General features: G+C 40.0%; 1 protein-coding gene and 1 non-coding gene across 2 annotated transcripts; one reads left to right on the top strand and one right to left on the bottom strand.

The window, feature by feature from the left end:
- Positions 1-961: 961 nt before the first annotated feature.
- TRNAQ-CUG (transfer RNA glutamine (anticodon CUG)) lies at positions 962-1,033 on the bottom strand. Its single transcript has one exon. It is a non-coding gene; the product is annotated as a tRNA-Gln (tRNA).
- Positions 1,034-1,190: 157 nt separating this feature from the next.
- On the top strand, positions 1,191-20,145 carry RAB11A (RAB11A, member RAS oncogene family). The gene is made up of 5 exons (XM_017851139.1): positions 1,191-1,525; positions 9,542-9,737; positions 9,972-10,165; positions 11,557-11,637; positions 19,923-20,145. Exons 1-5 carry the CDS (start codon positions 1,486-1,488, stop codon positions 20,060-20,062), a joined length of 651 nt encoding a protein of 216 aa, XP_017706628.1. The 5' UTR covers positions 1,191-1,485; the 3' UTR covers positions 20,063-20,145.
- Positions 20,146-20,477: the final 332 nt, after the last annotated feature.

Here is a 20,477-nt window from a genome sequence, read left to right as displayed (position 1 = left end):
GGGTTTCACCTTGTTGGCCAGGCTGGTCTTGAACTCTTGACCTCAGGTGATTCACCCACCTCGGCCTCTCTAAGTGCTGGGATTAAGGCGTGAGCCACCGTGCCCAGCCCTTTTTCCACTTTTAAGTATTCTTACGACAACACTGGGGTCACCCAAATAATCCAGGATAATATCCCTAATTTATTGTCAGCTGATTAGCAACCTTTATTTCATCTGTAACCTCAATTCCCCTTTGCCATGTAACCTAACCTATTCAGTCTCCAGGAATTGGGAAGTGGACATCATTGGCAGGGGGTATTCTTCTGCTTGTTCTAGGCACACTTGCCCACAAGTCTAAATCGAGAGTTTGCATATAGGAGGTAGGAGGTGTGACAATAATTGGATAAAAGCTTTTCTGGAATTACAAAATTCTCTTCAAATACAGGGAGGCCCTGCGGCATGATATCTGGCAAATCACTTGAGTCTTAGTATCCAAATTTCCGCTAAAATGGAAATTGCCATCCTTTGCTCAGCATATTAAATGAAATACTTATGTAAACGGACTTAGATTAGAGGCCTACAAATAGGACTCAAGTTCTTGATGAATCTTGATGAGGAGGGTGGGCGAAGTACTCTAAATGAAAACGAGATAGAGAGATTTCCGGAGAGGAGTGAGTGACAAGCGCCTACCCGTGCATGAAGCTGGAGGTAGAAAATTCCAGCAAAAGGAATTTTCAAGTTTCATTGAAGCTTCTGAATTAAGGTTTGAGGGGCCAGGGTTAAAAAAAAAAGGTAGTGAAGAGGCTCATTAAGATAACCCCCGCCAGGTAGCAGATAGTACCTCAAATGCAGTGGGAAATTTGTGAGGTCTTCATAGGCACGGATTAAATTTTACATCTCCATGTTAATATATATCATAGTTGTTCAATTACTTAGTGAACAAAAAAGTTGTTAAGGAAAAAAAAAAAAAAACCACCAACGCAGGTTCCACCGAGATTTGAACTCGGATCGCTGGATTCAGAGTCCAGAGTGCTAACCATTACACCATGGAACCGCCACGCGCACATAGCCGCCTTTGGCTCACTAATCCTTAGACAACCCCGCCCCATCGACAAACCCACCACTCACAGGCGGTCCCGCCCGGTTCCAGCGAGTCGCTTCCGGGCACGGTAGCTCGAGAAATGAGCAAGAGGCCATTAAGACCATGGTAGCTAGGAATTCCAGGACTCAGTTTCCCCTTTGAGCCTCCTTTAGCGACGAAAGTTTGAAGCCCCACGTATCGCGACTCTCGCGCACACCACCCTTCTTGGGTTCAGGGACGGGGAACCGCCCCCGGAAGTACTTCCCCTTAAAGGCTGGGGTCTGCCGGAAGTGGCGCAGCGGCAAGGAGGGGCTCTTCATCCAGTCCGGCAGTTGAAGCTCGGCGTTCGGGTTACCACTGCAGCGACGCCCCCTGGTCCCACAGATACCACTGCTGCTCCCGCCCTTTCGCTCCTCGGCCGCGCAATGGGCACCCGCGACGACGAATACGACTACCTCTTTAAAGGTGAGGCCATGGGCTCTCGCACTCTACACAGTCCCCGTTCGGGGACCCGGGACACTCTCGGCGGAGGTGCCGGCCACCCCTGCACTGATAGAGGCCTGCCTCAGCCCTTCCTTTTTGTGCGGTTCCGTCTCCTACCCAGCTCAGCTTCTCCCCTCCTCAGACAGGGGTCCCCATCACATGCCGCTCTCTGAGCGACCTCTCCGTGGGCCTTGGCTGGCCTCAGAGCCCCTCCCTGCGTGTCCTTCCCCTGGCGGACTGCCTTCTCGCATATCGTCGAATTCCTTTCCCCGGGTTCTGCGGCCCCGCCGCCCCTCCCACCATCTCTCTTTTCGGGTGTAGCGCCCCCTCCCCCTCAGCGTACACCTTTCCCGGCTGGCGTCCTCTCCCGAAGCCCCTCTGACGGGTTCTTCGCTTCCCTCTTGGCCTTGCCTTCGGTGCAGACTTCCACTACAGGTCTTTTCTTATCTGCCCCCTTTCCCCGCTCGAGCGAGCCTCTCTTCTGCATCTCTTCTCCCCTCGTTCGGCCCCCCCTCTAAGCTTCTCCCATCCCGGGTCTAGGACCCGGTAAAATCTGAGGGGCCAGGGGCCCCACCCCCAGCCCACCCTCCGCCCCGCGGTCTCGCGGTCCCATCGGTCCTTAACCTTTTCTCTGACCGGCTCCCTCCCCCCACTCGCCCATTTTGCAAACTCTCTCTCTTCCCTCCCAGATCGTGTTTAGCTCTCTTGTTCCGTTTGCGACCCGGGGGTGGGAGGGTAAGAGGGATCGCCCATCACCCAGTGGCGGCGCTTGTCGCAGTGACCCGGAGGGCTGACATTACTTCCCACCAGCCTTTTTTTTTCTTGCTCTCCTACTCAGGTGGCCACAACCGGGATAACTCTTTACTCGGTTCGGAGAAGAGGTTGCGGATGCGGTGGTGGCTGTTATCCTTGCCAGACCTGAGGGGCCCGGTTCCTGAGAGGAAAGGTTGTGCCGCTGCACAAATACTAGCTTGGTTTATCTATGGACGGGTTGCTTCTGCTGCAACATGGGAGGATCCCAACAGGAAGGGAAGAGCCCTAGTTGGCCACATACTCTTTCCCCAAAAGGTTGGGGGTAAGAGGAAGTTGTGTGCTCTTTAGGTTCACATTAAATATTTATTATAAGGTACGGAAAACATGTAGTCCCTTGGATTAGGACATATCGGAGGACAGGGTTGGTTAGAAAGAATTGCTTATTGGTTTAGTCCGGAAGGAATCCAATTTTTTTTTTCAATCAACGAAGATAAAGGGTACATTTTTCAATGAGAAGAGAGTACAGTAGATGCTTTTTTTTGTTCGTGAATGTACTCTCACTCTGATGCTCTTTCTCTGCTCTGAATTGGGAAGGTAGCCATCAGTAGTGTGCGAACAAAGTCATTACCACTGAGGAAGAAGCATTGCTATTAAAAGCTTACTGTGGAGGGTGGAGTTTAAAGAATGTTAAGCTCGGTGACTGTTTCTGTCTTTGCCATGGTGCTAAGAATGATGACTAAACCAAAGCAGGAAAGGATTTCTTTGCTTTCCCAATACTTTGCAAATCTTGTTATACTAGCCTTGCTGTTTGTACTCTTGTCACCTCTTACGCCCTCTGACCCAGAATATTCTATCGTATAGGGTGAATACTTTTGGATCCTCCTCCACCCCGTGCTTTAAAGTAACTTTCAGGATACTTAGTTCATTTTACAAATACAGAAAACTGAAGGACCTGGATTACAAAAAGTATATACAGGCATACGTTTTGCCGAAGGTATCTGAAGGATGTTGAATTATTTGAATCTCTTGAGACTTTGGGGTTAAAGGGAGGGTTTTGTTTTTTTTTTTTTTAAAATATGGTATAGATGGTAGTGTGCCTTTATAAAGCTGTCTTTGAAGTAATTAATGCAGAACAAGATAGGACCGTCAGTATTTTCTCCTGTTTGGTTTGAACTTGAATGTTGGTTATACAAGGGTCTTTATTTTTTAACAAAGATATTAAAATATTCTGAATTGGCCTAAAGTATTTCAGCTTTTTGATTTAAGACCATCCTTCTAGCAGCGATTGAGAGCACCGAGGCTTTGGAATTACGTAGATTTCGGTTTGATTCCTGACTCAGGTCTTATATTTACTATGTGACCTTGGAAAAGTTAACTTTTCTGGAATCTCAGTTCTCTCATTTATATAAAGAAAATTACCTGCTCTTAAGATTGTTGTGAAATTAAATGAGACTATTTGTAAAATTTACCATAAGGACTCTACATAAATGGTAATAATGTGAAGAGTTACTGTGGTTTTGTCAGTTTTTTTTTTTTTTTTTTTTTTTTTTTTTTTTTTTTTTTTTTTTGGAGACAGGGTCTCGCTCTGTCCCCCAGGCTGGAGTGCAGTGGCACAATCAAGGCTCACTGCAGTCTCGGCCTCCTCAGGCTCAGGTGACCCTCCCACCTCAGCTTCCCTAGCTACTCTCTACCTCCTAGGAGTAGCTGAGACTACAGGAGTGCAGCACCACGTCCAGCTAATTTTTTTTTTTTTTGTAAAGACAGGGTTTTGCCATGTTGCCCAGGCTGGTCTCGCACTCCTGGACTTAAGCAATCCACCTGCCTCAGCCCCCTCAAGTGCTGGGATTATAGGCTTGAGCCACTGTGCCTGGCCTTTGTCGGTTTTTTGAACCTTAAATGTAGGTTCAATTACAAGAGCGTTTAAATATTATTAAAGAAACATAAAACTGGGAACTTCTAATGCCTTTTATGTTTCCATGGGTTATGGTTTCATTTTGTTGTGCATTTTGCTGTTTAAGATAGGGTGTTAAAAATTCTGCTGAGGAGGATTTCTACCTTTTTTTTTTTTGAGACGAAATTTCGCTCTTGTTGCCCAGGCTGAAGCGCAATGATGCGATCTCGGCTCACTGCAACTTCTGCCTCCTGGGTTCAAGCGATTGTCCTGCCTCAGTCTCCTGAGTAGCTGGGATTACAGGCATGCACCACCACGCCCGGCTAATTTTGTATTTTTAGTAGAGACGAGGTTTCTCCATGTTGGTCAGGCTGGTTTCGAACTCCTGATCTCAGGTGATCCACCTGCCTGGGCCTCCCAAAGCGCTGGGATTACTGGCATGAGCCACCGTGTCTGGCCAGATTTCTAATTTTTTAAAGCTCTTACAGGATATGAGTCACTGTTTTCTGTTTTTTTTTTTTTTTTTTTAACTTCAATGCTGATTATTTAGCCAATTTCTTATTTATACAAGTATCCTGCTTTAAAGTGAAGAATGATTTTATTTTAAAATAGCTTTATTGTACAGAGATTTATTCACTGAGATGGACTGCAGCTGTTTGCCTAGCAAATGCAATAGTTGAGAGAATTGGAGTTAGTTTGTAACTAACAAGTTGAAAACAAAGGGATATTTTGATTAATAGGGGATGGAGTGGTCTAAATAGGAATGTAATGTGGGACGAGCAGTACAATTATTCTAAATTATGTATTTGTTCTTAACGTTAACCTTTATTTAAGCCCAATAGTGAGACTTTTGGTGGGAGGGAATTAGTTTTATTTTATTTAAACTTTTATTTTAAAACTTTAATTCTGTAAGTATTTACAAACAATGTGGTTAAGGCCCTGTGGGACATAAGTAAGCATCAATCATAATTTCTATTTACAAATATTGTGTGGTAGGCACCAATCCAAAGTTACATTTTCTAAAAATACGTGGGTACATAGTCTATTGCTTAAGACATTTTCTTTTCAGTCACATTGGAGGTCAGTAGTAATTAACCATCAGCTGATTGTCAGTAGAAATTATCATGGGAACTTTGCTGTCTTGCATCTTGTTAGTAGTTTTTCTTTCACAAGTTTTGGTTGAGCAACTCAGATTCTCCTGAATCTGGAAAAACTTGTCTAGACTTGAGCCTTATTGTTTGCATTATATATATAACTATATATATATATATATATATATATATANCAGGCTGGAGTGCCATGGCACAGTCATAGCCCACTGCAGCCTCAAATTCCTGTGCTCAAGAAATCCTCCTGCCTCAGCCTCCCAAGTAGCTGGAACTACAGATATACTCCACCATGCCTGGCTTTTTTTTTTTTTTAAAGACTATCCTACTTACAGAAATAAAAATTTCTTTTTTGTGGAGATAGGGTCTCCCTACATTGCCCAGGCTGGTCTCAAACTCCTGGGCTCAAGGGATCCTCCCACTTTGGCCTCCCAGAGTGCTGAGATTACAGGCATGAGCCACTGTGTCCCACCTTGAATGCATTGTATATTAAAAACTTTTGAGGAGGTTGGACTATATGAATATAGTTGAAAGAATAGAAATGTCTCCAAATTTATGAAAACCAGAATGAAAATTACCAGTTATTCTTTCAGGTGGTAACTTTCAGGGTTGAAGTACTGTCTTTGATGAATTGTATTTTGGTCCAGTAAATTAGTTTGCAAAAGAAAGTATAAAACTAAATGTAGTTGAAGAAGCAGAAATTTTTAATTAAACGATGGATAATTAATATGTATATTCTGTTTTTATGCATTTAGCAGCTTGATATTTAGTATTAGGTATTTGCGATGATACTCAAATATGGCAGATGTCTAGCTGATAGCTTTTTTTTTTTTTGAGACGGAGTTTCACTCTTGTTGCCCAGGCTAGAGTGCAATGGCGTGATTTCGGCTCACTGCAACCTCTGCCTCCAGGTTCAAGTGATTCTCCTGCCTCAGCATCCTGAGTAGCTGGGACTACAGGCATGCGCCACCACACCTGACTAATTTTGTGTTTTTAGTAGAGACGAGGTTTCTCCATGTTGGTCAGGCTGGTCTCGAACTCCCAACCTCAGGTGATCCACCCTCCTTGGCCTCCCAAAGTGCTGGGATTACAGGCATGAGCCACTGCACCTGGCCTAGTTGAGATAACTTTTTAAAACATTCATGAATTTTGAGTTATTTTCAGATTAGGGTGCTTTTTTAATAGTGTTAACATTAATTGGTTACATTAAGAAAAAAGTTCCCTTACTATCTTTATGATGGCATAAGGAGTTGAGATTGGTGAGATAATTAACATAATCATTAAAAGTGGAGGTCAAAAGGGAGGAAACCTAAACTTAAAAGTGCTGGAGTTGGCCAGGCATGGTGGCCTATGCCTGTAATCCCAGTACTTTGGGAGGCCAAGGCAAGTGGATCTTTTGAGTCCAGGAGTTTGAGACCCAGCCTGGACGACATGGCAAAACCACATCTCTACAGAAAATAAAAAAATTAGCTGAGTGTGTTGGCATGTGCCTATAGTTCCAGCTACTTAGGAGGCTGAGGTGGGAGGATCCTCTGAGCCTGGGAAGTCTCGGCTGCAGTGGGCCCTGTTTGTGCCACTGCACTCCAGTCTGGGCGACAGTGAGACCCTGTCTCAAAAAAAGAAAGAAAGAAAGTACTGGAAGGTTTTTTTTTTTTTGAGACAAGGTCTGGCTCTATTGCCCTAGCTAGAGTATAGTGGCTCACGATCCAGGCTCACCGCAATCTCTGCCTCCCAGGCTCAAGCCATTCTCCCACCTCAGCCTCCTGAGTAGTTGGGACTACAGGCATGCACCACCATGCCTGTCTAATTTTTTTTGTTTGTATTTAGTCATGTATTTTTTTGTATTTAATTTTTTTCGTATAAGTGATTCAAAGGCCATTTCCTTAGCAAACATCCAGCCTTTTGTACTAAGAAGCAACAGTGAATGTATCCTGTTAATAGTAGACTATTAACCGAAACTGAAATTTGACTTCATATCCAGAATGGTGGACCTTGGAAACTAATATATCAACTAACCATCCTATAAAATTGAAAGTGTATTGCTTTTGTACATCACTTTAATAACTTTGACATTTTCTTCTGATAGCAAATAAAAGCATGTATATGTTTGCCATAGCACCTTTGACACCCTCTAGTTGACTCTTTAGTTAGAAATAACCACTCTTTGTGCTGTGTTGAATTCACTGTCTTCTGAATGATTTCTTGCTGAATCAGCTGACTGAGGAAGCCAGAAAGATATGCATTTGATAATGTACTCTGTCCAAGACTGTCCAGAGGCCAGCTTGTATCCGCTCCTGTGGCAAGGAGGGAGTGTGTAATGGACTGTCTTTGCCCTCTGACCAGAGTGTAGTGAGCTTTTAGTTTTTACCGTTCTTTCCACTCGTACCACCAAATCTCAGTCTCTTTAGTAAGGAATGGTCTTATTCCTTGGCCTTATTTTTGTATGTTTGATTTTCTAGTCCTGATGTCTAAATCAATTAACTAGTTTAGATAGATAAGAAGAAGTCTTAGTAGTCAAAAGTAGGAACGAATATAATGTTTCCTGAAATGCTGATACCAATTTTACAAAGGAAAAAATGTCAAGCTCAGATTCTGTAAACCTGTGAACTCATTTTGAACTTTAAATTCAGATAGAAAATACCTTAAAACGGCCGGGCGCGGTGGCTCAAGCCTGTAATCCCAGCACTTTGGGAGGCCGAGAACGTTTGCGGATCCGGAGGTTCAGGAGATTTGAAGGGGAAACCATCCCGAACTAACATGGGTGAAAACCCCGTCTCTACTAAAACAATACAAAAAAAAAAAAACTAGCTGGGTGAGGTGGCGGGCGGCCATTGTAGTCCCAAGCTACAACGGAGGCTGAGGCAGGGAATGCGTAACCTGGAGAAGGCGGAAGCTGCCGTGAAAGCTGAGGATCTAGCCAACTTTGCACTCCGCCCGGGCACAGAGCAAGAACTTCCGTCTTCAAAAAAAAATAAAAAAAAAAGAAAAAACCTTAAAAAAAAAACAAAACTGTAAAACTGTTATTTCCCATTGTTTTTGAAAATTCTTAAGTGTTATACCACTTTGGGTGAAAAAAAAGAATTTCTCACAGTAAATTCAACTTAGTAAGGTAAACTGCTGCCTATAGAAATCACAGGAAGAAAATTCATCTAATCAAGACCTATTTTCCAAAAAATCATGGAGTCATAAGTGAAAGTGTATGCCCTCCTTGCTTTGTTTTATTTTATTTTATTTTATTTTATTTTATTTTATTTTATTTTTTGAGACAGAGTCTCGGTGTGTCGTCCAGGCTGGATTGCGGTGGCACACTCTCGGCCTTCTGCAACCTATTTCCTGGGTTCAAGCTATTCTCATGCCTCAGGCCCACAAGTAGTTGGGATTACAGGCACCCACCACCATGCCTGGCTAAGTTTTGTATTTTTATAGAGATGGGGTTTTCACCATGTTGGCCAGACTGGTCTCGAACTCTTGGCCTCCCAAAATGCTGAGATTACAGGCGTGAGCCACCACGCCTGGCACTTGGTTTGGTTTTGACTCACAGTATGTCAGAATTATTAGTTTCCTAGTACCCCTGTTTATCTTTAGTGGGGTGGGTTTTTTGGTAGAGGGGTCTTTAACTTTGAACCAATCTGATGAATGCAACTATTAAAGGTCGTTTTAGTTTCTGTGATCTGTATGGTGAAGTTTATAAACCCTGTGCCTCATATGTTAAATGTTTTTCATTTTGTCTAGGTCTGAGTCCTGAGATCATACTCAGTCTTTGATGAAACGAAGTATATTCATTTTGTCCTTCCCTAACCACTAACAGCCTTTGTTGTTTTCATGTCTGATACATTACATTTTAATATCATAAATTGTTCATTTAGTTTAGTATTTATCTTTGAAGTTATCTTCTAAAGTAGTAAGATTGGCATAGCATTGATGGCAATTAATGCCTGTCATCAGTGCGAAGTGCATCTGTGATTAAAACTGCATGTTTAAGATAGGGTACTGTATCTGTGCTAAGCAGATGATGTGTGGAAGTCATACAGGTAGAAACAGGTTGAAAAGAATAAATCGATTTTATTGATTGGTAACTGGTCAAGAACATGGGGTTCAACCCCCTGCCCCCATTCCTTTTAAAAAATCATATACCTTATTTTTCTTGCTTTATTTACTCTGAAGCCAAACTTCTTTGTGTTGAAAGCATAGTGGTATTCTGAATGTGTTTGCCTCATTCATCTGACATTAAGTTCTTTGTCTTTCCAGTTGTCCTTATTGGAGATTCTGGCGTTGGAAAGAGTAATCTCCTGTCTCGATTTACTCGAAATGAGTTTAATCTGGAAAGCAAGAGCACCATTGGAGTAGAGTTTGCAACAAGAAGCATCCAGGTTGATGGAAAAACAATAAAGGCACAGATATGGGACACAGCAGGGCAAGAGCGATACCGAGCTATAACATCAGCGTAAGTCTCACAGTTTTTAAGTTCTGTGAAATGGGTTGCCAATGAGTGAATTAGCTGACTTTTGGTGTTGGAAAAAGAACTCTTTTTTCCTTTTAAGAATTCTAGTATTAGGAATCCTTAGAAATTTATTTATAAGTATGTTTTTAAAACTCATAATCCATATTTTGAGTTCTTCCTGGTGTTTGCTTCCATCTTGTGGTTGTTTTCTGATATTAAATATGTTTCTGTTTTCAGATATTATCGTGGAGCTGTAGGTGCCTTATTGGTTTATGACATTGCTAAACATCTCACATACGAAAATGTAGAGCGGTGGCTGAAAGAACTGAGAGATCATGCTGATAGTAACATTGTTATCATGCTTGTGGGCAATAAGAGTGATCTGCGTCATCTCAGGGCAGTTCCTACAGATGAAGCAAGAGCTTTTGCAGGTTAGTGATAGGAATTCCATGATATTTCTTACCATTGTGTCTTGTGGTTTTGATACCTTTCCCATGAGAGTAATAGGTTATAATAGTTTCCGAAAGGTAAACATGAATGCTTAGCAAGAATTGTTTTGAAAGTTTGTGATGACTGTATAGCTTTTTTGCTTTGAGTCATTAAAACAGGAATATTTTTTTGCCAAAAAATGAATATAAACATTGTGTATCCTGTCTCTTTTTCTGTTATGTTTCTGGGTTTACAAAGGCTGCTGTACATGAGCTCTGTGTGAGTGAAAGGTAAAGGCTCAGAGTGTCAGGGACCAATAGGGATGCAGCTGCTTAGGAGCTGTAACTTTTTGGCTTCATAAAGAATTCACATGTCTCTTGCCCCTGTTCTGGTAGGGACAGCATGCCAGAAGACAACATTGTGCATTTGTGGCTAGTGAAAGTCTTGCCTTTGCTCTAATGCTGATGCTGTGGATAAACTTTCTGTAACAGTTTTTTTAATTTCCCATGCAAGAATAGCTTTATTGTAAGTAATATAGCTACAACATTCTGAATACTATAGCCAATGTGGTCGATGGAGAGGATAGCAAGAGGTGGAACTAGCTGGCCACTGGATACATTTTTACCACATTTTAAGTGGTGTCATTCATTACTAGTGAGTAGTATTTAGATGTAATAAGTATTTATTTTAATTAAGGAGCCAATTGACATTTTCTCTTTTTTTTGTTTTTTTGTTTTTTTGTTTTTGTTTTTTTTTGAGAGCCAGGATCTCACTCTGTCATCCAGTCTGGAGTGGAGTGGCACAATCAAGGCTCACTGCAGCCTTGACCTCCTGGGCTCAAGTGATCTTCCACCTCAGCCTCCTAAGTAGCTGGGACTACGGGTGTGTGCTACCACACTCAGCTAATTTTTTGTATTTTTTGTAGAGACGGGGTTTTGCCATTTTGCCCAGACTGGTCTTGAACTCCTAGGCTCAAGCAATCCGCCTGCCTTGGCCTGCCAAAGTCCTGGGATTACAGGAGTGAGCCACCATGCCCAGCCCTCTCACTATTATTTTTAATCTATTAATGTGTAAATATTAATGTGTAAGTAGGGTTGAGCATGGTGGCTCATGCCTGTAATCTCAGCATTTTGGGAGACTGAGGCAGGAGAAATGCTTGAGGCCAGGAGTTCGAGACCAGGCTGGGCAGCATAGTGAGATCTGCATCTCTACTTAAATAAAGAAATAATAAAGTAAGTAAATAAAGTGTAAATAGAATGGTTCCCTTACTGTCTCATAAGTTGAGGAGGTCTTAAGTTTTAAAAGTTCTATTATTTTCCTTTTGAGGGCTTGAGTATATCCTATTCCTTGTTTTAAAACTTGACAATACTGAAATTTTTGTGTCTCCCCACAGAAAAGAATGGTTTGTCGTTCATTGAGACTTCTGCTCTAGACTCTACAAATGTAGAAGCTGCTTTTCAGACAATTTTAACAGGTAAGACTTGCATTTTCAGATTACACCAGTAGGAACTAGAAGTTTTAGGAAGGTAATTTAAACAAACTAATCAGCAACTAAACTATCTATCAGCCGAGAATGAGTATCATTTGAGAGCTACTCTGGCAAAAGCTGTTTAGAGTGCAAAATTAACTACAACCCTTGCTCACTGACCTTCAGTTGTCCTAATTCATCTGATTTATAGTGGGAAAAATACTTGGAAAATAATTCATTCACTTCCATGATTACTTCAGTTCAGGTATTAACATTCTTCATGGTCACAAACACAAAGTAATGTTTAAATGTACTTTTATAAGGTAAATATTGAGATCCCAGCTATAGAAAGATATAAATGCCCTTTTGAAATTTAGTAAAGAAAAAGCTAGGGAAAAAACATATTTTTAAAAATTATAGTGACAAAATAAAATTCTTCTGTGATACAGAAGAAAGGTATCACTTGTGTATTCTATATTGTACCATGGGAGATAATTGGTAGATAAAATCAGCCAATGATTGCATATAGAAAAGTTTTAAAAAGTAGTGGGAAAGAGATGGAGTTCATGCTGATTTGGAATGTGAATGACCAGGTCAGCCTCTGAGGTAAGAAGTGTTCACTCATATTTATCGTGAAGCTATTAAAATAACCAGATTATTAGTGAGATAGTCTTAATCTTCTAATGAGTACTTTGATGGGTTGTTTTTAAATACTTTTAAATTGTATATTACTTTTAAGAACTCATGATTTAAAATGTCTTAATATGTAGTACAGTTTTACGTGGCATTGTTCTAAAAAGTCTATACAGAGGTATGATTAAATGGGTTTCCAATTATAATATAACAAGTTTTGATTTATTGTTTGTATGCAGCCCCTGTATTAGAGATTAACAGATTTTAACTTTAACATATTCTTTTACTGTAAAAATGTAAGTGTAAAGTCAAAGAGGTAAGATTTGGAAGCCTGACTTGGGTTCTAGTCCTGGCTCCTCCACTTACTATTAGTTCTACAATCTTAGGCAAGTTACCTAACCCTTCTAGGCCTTAATTTCTCCATCTATAAAATTCATACATATTTTGAGGAGTTTTGTTATTTCCTTTTTGAGAGAAGGCTTATATTTATGAAATCTTCTGATAGGATTTGACTTGACTTTTGTGACCTAAAGGTTTTTGTCTCGGTAACCCTTAGCAAAGAATGGTTTGTCACTGCCCTAGACTTCAAAAATGAGTACCTGTAAAGTACTCATTTTGATACTGTAAAGTACTTATCTATCCCTGGTATATAGAGAACAGTTGGTAAATTAGTAGCTAAATAGCAATTAAGGCATGAGAAAATTGGTGATTTATGTACCTATTTTATTATAATTGTTTTCTGCTATCAGAATAGTGCTGGGGTTGGATAAACAGTCTTTGGAACACAGTAGCTTTCCTTTAGAACGTTCTCTGTCAAAGTTTCACTGATTGTTTTAAGCAAGTAAGAGTTGATTAAATATGCAGTATGTCTGCAAGTCCTTGTTTTCTTTATATCCATTTGTGTGGATTTTATTAAGTCAACATGTAGAGTGCTAGATTGAGACCCAGGAGTTCTAGGGCATTACATCTTTATCACTTTGCTTCTACTCCCTGTTTAAAGTCATTGAACCTCCCTGCTCCTCAGAGTCATAGTCTTAAAACATGTGAATTAAATTACCTTAAAGATCTGTGAGCATTTTAAGGCCTCAGAAAATCTCATCTGAAAAAACTTTTTAGACAGTCCTCATTGTTGGAACATTTTTTATGTTGTATCAAATCTCCTCTGCTATAATTCTGACCCATTTATTCTGATATTAAGTGAAGATGAGCTCAAGTCTTCCATCTGCAGTTAAGTATTTTATGCATCATTTTGTAACATTGAACTTCTGATCCGCTCAAACGTGAACTAGTCAGTACTTAAAATTGAGCCCTTTTGTCTTTAAAGATGAGAGCCAGGCATGTTGATGCATGCCTGTAATCCCAGCATTTTGGGAGGCTGAGGCAGGCGGATCGCTTGAGCTCAAACGTCCTAACATCTGTAGAACAACACAGATGTCTGTTGCCACATGCAGTGATCTCAAAAGTTCAAAACCAGCCTGGGCAACATGGTGAAATCCTGTCTCTAAAAAAAAAAAAAAATTAGCTGGGCATGGTGGTGTGTGCACCTGTAGTCCCAGCTGAGGTGGGAGGATTGCTTCAGCCTGGGAGGTTTAGGCTGCAGTGAGCTGAGATCATGCCACTGCACTCCAGCCTTCGTAGCAGAGTGAGATCCTGTCTCAAAAAAAAAAAAAAAGATGAATGTATGGTTACTTTTCTTAAAATTCACTCTAGATTGAACTTTTGTTACAGCTTAATTGTTGCTTGAAAGCAAAGAAGACTTTAGTTTCACTTGCTACCACTTTTCCTTTCTATATTCACTATTTCCTCAGCTTCCTGCATAAATCTCACTGTTGGTCTGTAGGATCAGAGATCACTGCATGTGCAGCAGACATCTGTGTTGTTCTGCAGGTGTTAGGATGTTTGTTCTAAACATTCTTCCTCCTGTATGCCAGTGGAAGTGTGAATGCATAGAGAAAACAGTAAAGAGAATAGTAACTATTGCACTTGATTCTGCCTTAAATGTTAACAGTCTTAAGGGAGTATTTATGTTGTATTTTGATATTGCTGAAAGAAAACAAGCTTTAAAATTTTAAAATTGAGATGGGGCCCAGTCTGATCTTGAATTCCTGAGCTCAAGCCATCTGCTTGCCTTGGCCTCCCAAAGTGCTGGGATTATAGGCATGAGCCACCACACCCAGCCAAAAATTTTAAGTTGTGAAATTATATATCAGAAAATTTACATTGTTACTTCAGAGTTAATTGTGTTGTTGGTTTCAGAATAGACCCACGGCATTCTTGACACCCATGAATTTGAAAGTGACTCCATGAGATGATTTTGCTTGATGGTATTTTTTAGAGGTAGTTTACTAGTAGGAGAGTGAGACTGGTAGATTGCTCTGCCTCTGAATTTCAGTGCAGCTTTGTCTTTTCTCAGGTTCACTAAAGGATGTTTTTAATGCATACCTTTTACTTTTTGCTTTTAACTTTGCATTTTCACAGTTTCAAATTTAAAGAGATTGAAATAATAGTAAAAAGAATTTGCAAATATCCTTCACCCATATTCTTCAGATGTTAATATTTTACCACATCTGCTTTATCCTTTCTCTTCTCTCTAAATATATACATATATTTTTTTGGCACCATGTGAGATTAAGTGGCAGACATGATGACCCTCATCCTTGAGTATTTTTCAGTGTATATTTTGTAAAAACAAGGATATTCTCTTTTATAGCCACAGTATAATTATCAAAATCAGAGAGATAATAGTGCCACATCAATGTTTAATTACAGACCTTATTCAGATTTTGCCACTTGTTCCAGTAATACCTGTATTAGTCAAAGAAAGTCCAAGATAAGGTCATGTGTTTCATTTAGCAGTCATATCTCTTTAGTCTCCTCTAATCTCGAACAGTTCCTCAATCTTTTGTTTATTGACCTTGACATTTTTGAAGGGTACAATCCAGTTATTTTGTTGTGTACCTCATTTTGGGTTTTTCTGATTTTTTTCTCACGATTAAACTCAGGTTATACACTTTTGGCAGGAACACCACAGAAGTGTTCTCAGTGCACCATATCAGCAGGTTTGTGATAATTGGATGTCTTATTAATTACTAGTGATGTTAACTTTGACCACTTGGTTAAGGTGATGTCTGCTAGATTTCTGCATGTAATTAATATGTCCAGGATATCTTTTTAGTATAAAGGCTACATTCTTTTTTTTTTCCCCTGAGTCTTGCCCTGTCAGGCAAGAAGTCTACCTCCTAGGTTCAAGCAATTCTCGTGTCTCAGCCTCCCGGGTAGCTGGGATCATAGGCCTGAGCCACCATGCCCTTCTAGTTTTGTATTTTAAGTACAGATGAGTTTTTACCATGTTGCAGGCTGGTCTCTAACTCCTGACCTCACGTGATCCGCCTGCCTTGGCCTCCTAAAGTGCTGAGATTACAGGTGTGAGCCACCGCCTGGCCTTACTCTACTTTTGGTATATCAGAAAATTTCCATTAAAAAATGTTAAAGAAAGAGAGATGTATTAACTGAATTACTACATTTTTCAAAATTAAGAACTAATTTCTCAGAAGTTGAAAACAGTAAGAAGTAGTCAACTGAATATGTAAACTAACAAAACAGACAGCAAGAGTATCTTAGATTCTTTTGTGGGGAAGGGGAGTGGCTAAAATTTACGTCTGAGAAGGTTGACGGTTCAAATGTGAAGAGGCATAAAGGAAAGACAACTAGGATACAATAAAGACAGGCTACTAAAATTAAAATTAAAAAAAAGGATATGTAATCTTTATTTAGATTTTGTTTCAATGAAAAAGGATGGGATGGGAGTGTGCCAAGGCTAAAGAGAAGGATTTACCCTTCAGTCATTCAGTCAGATGAGTGGCTAAGGAATAAAGAATTAACTTCATCTTTAAGTTTCCCCTCTGATCTCAAACTGGGAGCCTCTTCTTTTTTCAAGTGTAAATTGTGTGTGTAAATTAAGATGAAATATGTGACCCACTGTAAGTTTTAACTTCTTTATAAATTGTTTTAAAGATTAAATTAGGGGAACCAAAACAAAAAAAGTTCTTACATAAAAAAACAAATATATGTAAAACTGGAAGAGAGGGAAAGGCAGACTTCTCAAAGAACATAGAGAAGTAAATAATTAAAGAGATCTCATTACAAAGCAAGAAATTTGAGCAGTGTTGGTGTCTGCAAGCATACTGTTTTTTAGAAATGGATTACTGCTGCATTTACTCCAGTTACCAAAAAGGATGTCTGCTAGTAAAAATGCCACCAAAGCAATAAAGAGTGATTGGCTTTAAGAGGTTCCACAAGTAATTTACATACTTAAATCTCTTGTGGCTGGGTGTGTCATTAAAAAAAAAACAACAACAGAAACCTGATAAGAAAGTAGGAAGCAGGTAACTTCTAGCTTTCTGATTAGAGAAGGTTATTTCATTGGGAGTTTTGTGGCGGTGGGGGTAGGAACTTGCTACACTAGATCTATTTCCCTCTTTCAAAGGCATGTTCTCCTTTAAAACCAAATGAATATACCAATTCCTATGCAGTACCCCACCCCCCCCACCGTTTTTTTGTTTTTGTTTCTTTTTTGGAGAGGGGGTCTCGCTCTGTCCCCAGGCTGGAGTGCTGTGGTGCAGTCTCAACCTCACTGCTTACTGAGTGAGACTGTCTCAAAAAAAAAAAAAAAAAAGAGGCATTCTCCTACATAATCACAATACCATATGTTGTATCCAAGAAATTTAACATTTATACAGTTTTTTTTTTTTGCTTTGTTTTGTTTTGTTTTTTTGAGACAGAGTCTGCTCTGTTGCCCAGGCTGGAGGGCAGTGGTGCTATCTCACTGCAACCTCCCCTACTGGGACAAGCGATTCTCCTGCCTCAGCCTCCCAAGTAGCTGAGACTACAGGCGGTGCCACCACACCTGGGTTATTTTTTTTTTTTTTTTTGTATTTTTAGTAGAGACGGGGTTTCACCGTGTTTGCCAGGATGGTCTTGATCTCCTGACCTCGTGATCTGCCCACCTTGGCCTCCCAAAGTGCTGGGATTACAGGCATGAGCCACCTCGCCTGGCCCATTTATACAGTTTTTAATGTGCAATCCATATTCATATTTATTCAATATACTAATAATGTCCTTTTTAGATTTGTTTTTTAATTAAAATTCAATATCCATTTAAAGATCACATGTATAGGAGCCACGGGAAAATGCCCCTTTTGCCTCTGGAGGTTTTGTGAAAATTTTTTTAATAAAGTTTTGACCTTCCTTTTTTTTTTTTTTTTTTTTTTTTGAGACGGAGTCTTGCTCTGTCGCCCAGGCTGGAGTGCAGTGGCTCACTGCAAGCTCCGCCGCCTCCCGGGTTCACACCATTCTCCTTCCTCAGCCTCCGGAGAAGCTGGGACTACAGGCGCCCGCCACCATGCCCGGCTAATTTTTTTGTATTTTTGGTAGAGACGGGGTTTCACTGTGTTTGCCAGGATGGTCTCAATTTCGTGACCTCGTGATCTGCCCGTCTTGGCCTCCCAAAGTGCTGGGATTACAGGCGTGAGCCACCACACCTGGCTGTGCTTTGGACCTCTCACAGGGTCCAAACGATAGGTAGAGGTTAGGAAGAAAAAGAATCCTGCTGTATCATTTTTATATCCTTTACATTTCTTTTGTAGGAGAACTAAATAGAAACCTCTGAAAGTTTGCTGGAAAATCAACTCACAAAAGGCAGATTAATTGGAGAAAAGGCATACGAAATTTATTAACATGTACACGGGCAGAACCAGAGAGATGACCCACCTCCTGATGGGATTCAGAAGTTTATGCCATTCTGGCAAAACAGGTTATGGGAAGGAGGAGAAAAGGAATTCTGTTGAGGGGATTACTGGGGAGGATGAATGGATCAGTGGACAGAAATTAATTGGTACATTGTCTCGTGAAAGAGTCTGATTAAGTGTGGTTACATTCTTGGTCTTACAGGGAGGGGAAGAAAAAACAATTGTTCCTTTTGGTGGGTCTGGATCTTAGGCAGGTGAAGGAACGTCAGCTTCATCCTGTGCTGGGGAGAGAGGATGAGGAGTGGGAGAAGGTCAGAGAGACCTTGAGACTTCTTTAGTTCAGCATATCAAAGTGCCATTTTGGAGTATGGGTTTCTGAGCCTCAACAGATGGATTTGTTTTGTATCTGAGATGTTGAATAGAGTAGCCACAGGTTACTATTGAGTGCTTGAAATATGGCTAGTTAGATGAAGAATTGGATTTTAAATTTTATTTAATTAAAATACGTGGCTACTCTGTTGGATAGCACAAATTTAGAACATTTATCCCCATCTTAGTCTGGATTTATCTCATTATTTCCTCATGATTAAATTAGTTTTAAATATTTTTGGCAGGAATACATGGTGTCCTTCATAGGAATATATTGTGTCTTTCCTAGTACATCATATTAGGAGGCTAATTGTGTTAATTTGACACATTTTTAGAATTATCTTGCTTTTTGAGAGTAGTTTTTTTGGAGGGACAACTGGGAGAGTAAACAAAAATAAGGTACATTCTCTGTTCTTAAGGACTTTATAATCTAGTCAGAGGGAACAACTTTTAGGCAGTGCAGTATAAGACCAAATGTGTTACATACAGATACTTATTGTGGAGGAATTTAGTGACATTCATGTAGTTATTTATCACAACACATATTATATGTTGCAGTACAGCAGTAAGGCAGACACAGTTTTGATCCTTACAGAGTTTAACATTTAATAAAAAAGGCAGACACTAAATTATTTTTGGTAAGTGTCATGAAAGAAAAATAGAGTTTACATATAACATCTTAAGTTGCCTGTTTTGTATCATTCTTTAATTACAATTTAAGTTTTGTTCAGGAGGTCACTGATAAACACATTATCTTTTTTTCCCTTCCAAGAATCCATTGGGATTTTAGCATGTTTATTAAGTTGTACTCTACCAAACGCGTCTGATAGTGCAAATTTATTTATTTTTTTGTGTGGTACAATGTCATTGTGTGTAGGCAATTTTTGTTTGTTTGTTTTTTTTTGTTTTGTTTTTTGGGGTAAAGGTAGACTGAAAATACTCTTATGGTTTACTTCGAATCCTTAAGTCCATAAACGATGTAATCCTATTGCTTTACCTCTTTTATTTATTTATTTATTTATTTTTTGAGACGGAGTCTTGTTCTGTTGCCCAGGCTGGAGTGCAGTAGTGTGATCTCGGCTCACCACAACCTCTGCCTCCCGGCTTCAAGTGATTCTCCTGCCTCAGCCTCCTGAGTAGCTGGGATTACAGGCACCCGCCATCATGCCTGACTAATTTTTGTATTTCTAAAGAGACAGGGTTTCACCATGTTGGTCAGGCTGGTCTTGAACTACTGACCTCAGGTGATGTGCCTGGCCTGGTTGACCTTTTTAAGGTCTCTTTAAACAGAGATTTATTTGACTAGTGAACCTTTCCCTCTGAAATGGAAAAACCTTTGTTTCTTTTCTTACCCCAAGGGCAGTTGTTAAAGGGTTGAATCTAATCAGTGACTGTTTGAAAATAAAACTTTAAATTTATATATTCTCTGTTCAGTTTCCTTATGGTCTTTGATGCAAATATATCTCCTACCTCTATGTATCTTTTATCCTAACTATGATAGGTTTATTCACACTAAGTATTGTGGTTTCTTTTTTCCTTCAGAGATTTACCGCATTGTTTCTCAGAAGCAAATGTCAGACAGACGTGAAAATGACATGTCTCCAAGCAACAATGTGGTTCCTATTCATGTTCCACCAACCACTGAAAACAAGCCAAAGGTGCAGTGCTGTCAGAACATCTAAGGCATTTCTCTTCTCCCCTAGAAGGCTGTGTATAGTCCATTTCCCAGGTCTGAGATTTAAATATATTTGTAATTCTTGTGTCACTTTTGTGTTTTATTACTTATGAATTTTTCCATGTCCTAAGTCCTTTGATTTTAGCTTTATAAAATCATCCACTTGTCCCGAATGACTGCAGCTTTTTTTCATGCTATGGCTTCACTAGCCTTAGTTTAATAAACTGAATGTTTGGATTCCTCAATTATTGTTTACTTTTATCATGGAAGCCTGTCACTGTATGTAGGACATAATAGAACTTGATCACTTGAAGCTCAGACCTATTGGTCTTGATCAAATCAAACTAAGAAGACCTTATAAATAAGCTACCATTTTGCCACAGAGCAGCTTATCGGTAATACACTCTTCTCTCAGTGCAATG

This window comes from Rhinopithecus bieti, unplaced genomic scaffold (genome assembly GCF_001698545.2).
Source record: "Rhinopithecus bieti isolate Rb0 unplaced genomic scaffold, ASM169854v2 scaffold_31548, whole genome shotgun sequence".
Classification (NCBI taxonomy): Eukaryota; Metazoa; Chordata; class Mammalia; order Primates; family Cercopithecidae; genus Rhinopithecus; species Rhinopithecus bieti.
This window is presented reverse-complemented; position numbering and strand designations above follow the sequence as displayed.

Coding starts and splice junctions, on each gene's coding strand:
- RAB11A (XM_017851139.1), top strand. CDS start 1,486: ATGGGCACCCGCGACGACGAATACGACTACCTCTTTAAAG. Junction 9,738..9,971: donor TACCGAGCTATAACATCAGC/GTAAGTCTCACA, acceptor TTCTGTTTTCAG/ATATTATCGTGGAGCTGTAG. Junction 11,638..19,922: donor TTTTCAGACAATTTTAACAG/GTAAGACTTGCA, acceptor TTTTTCCTTCAG/AGATTTACCGCATTGTTTCT.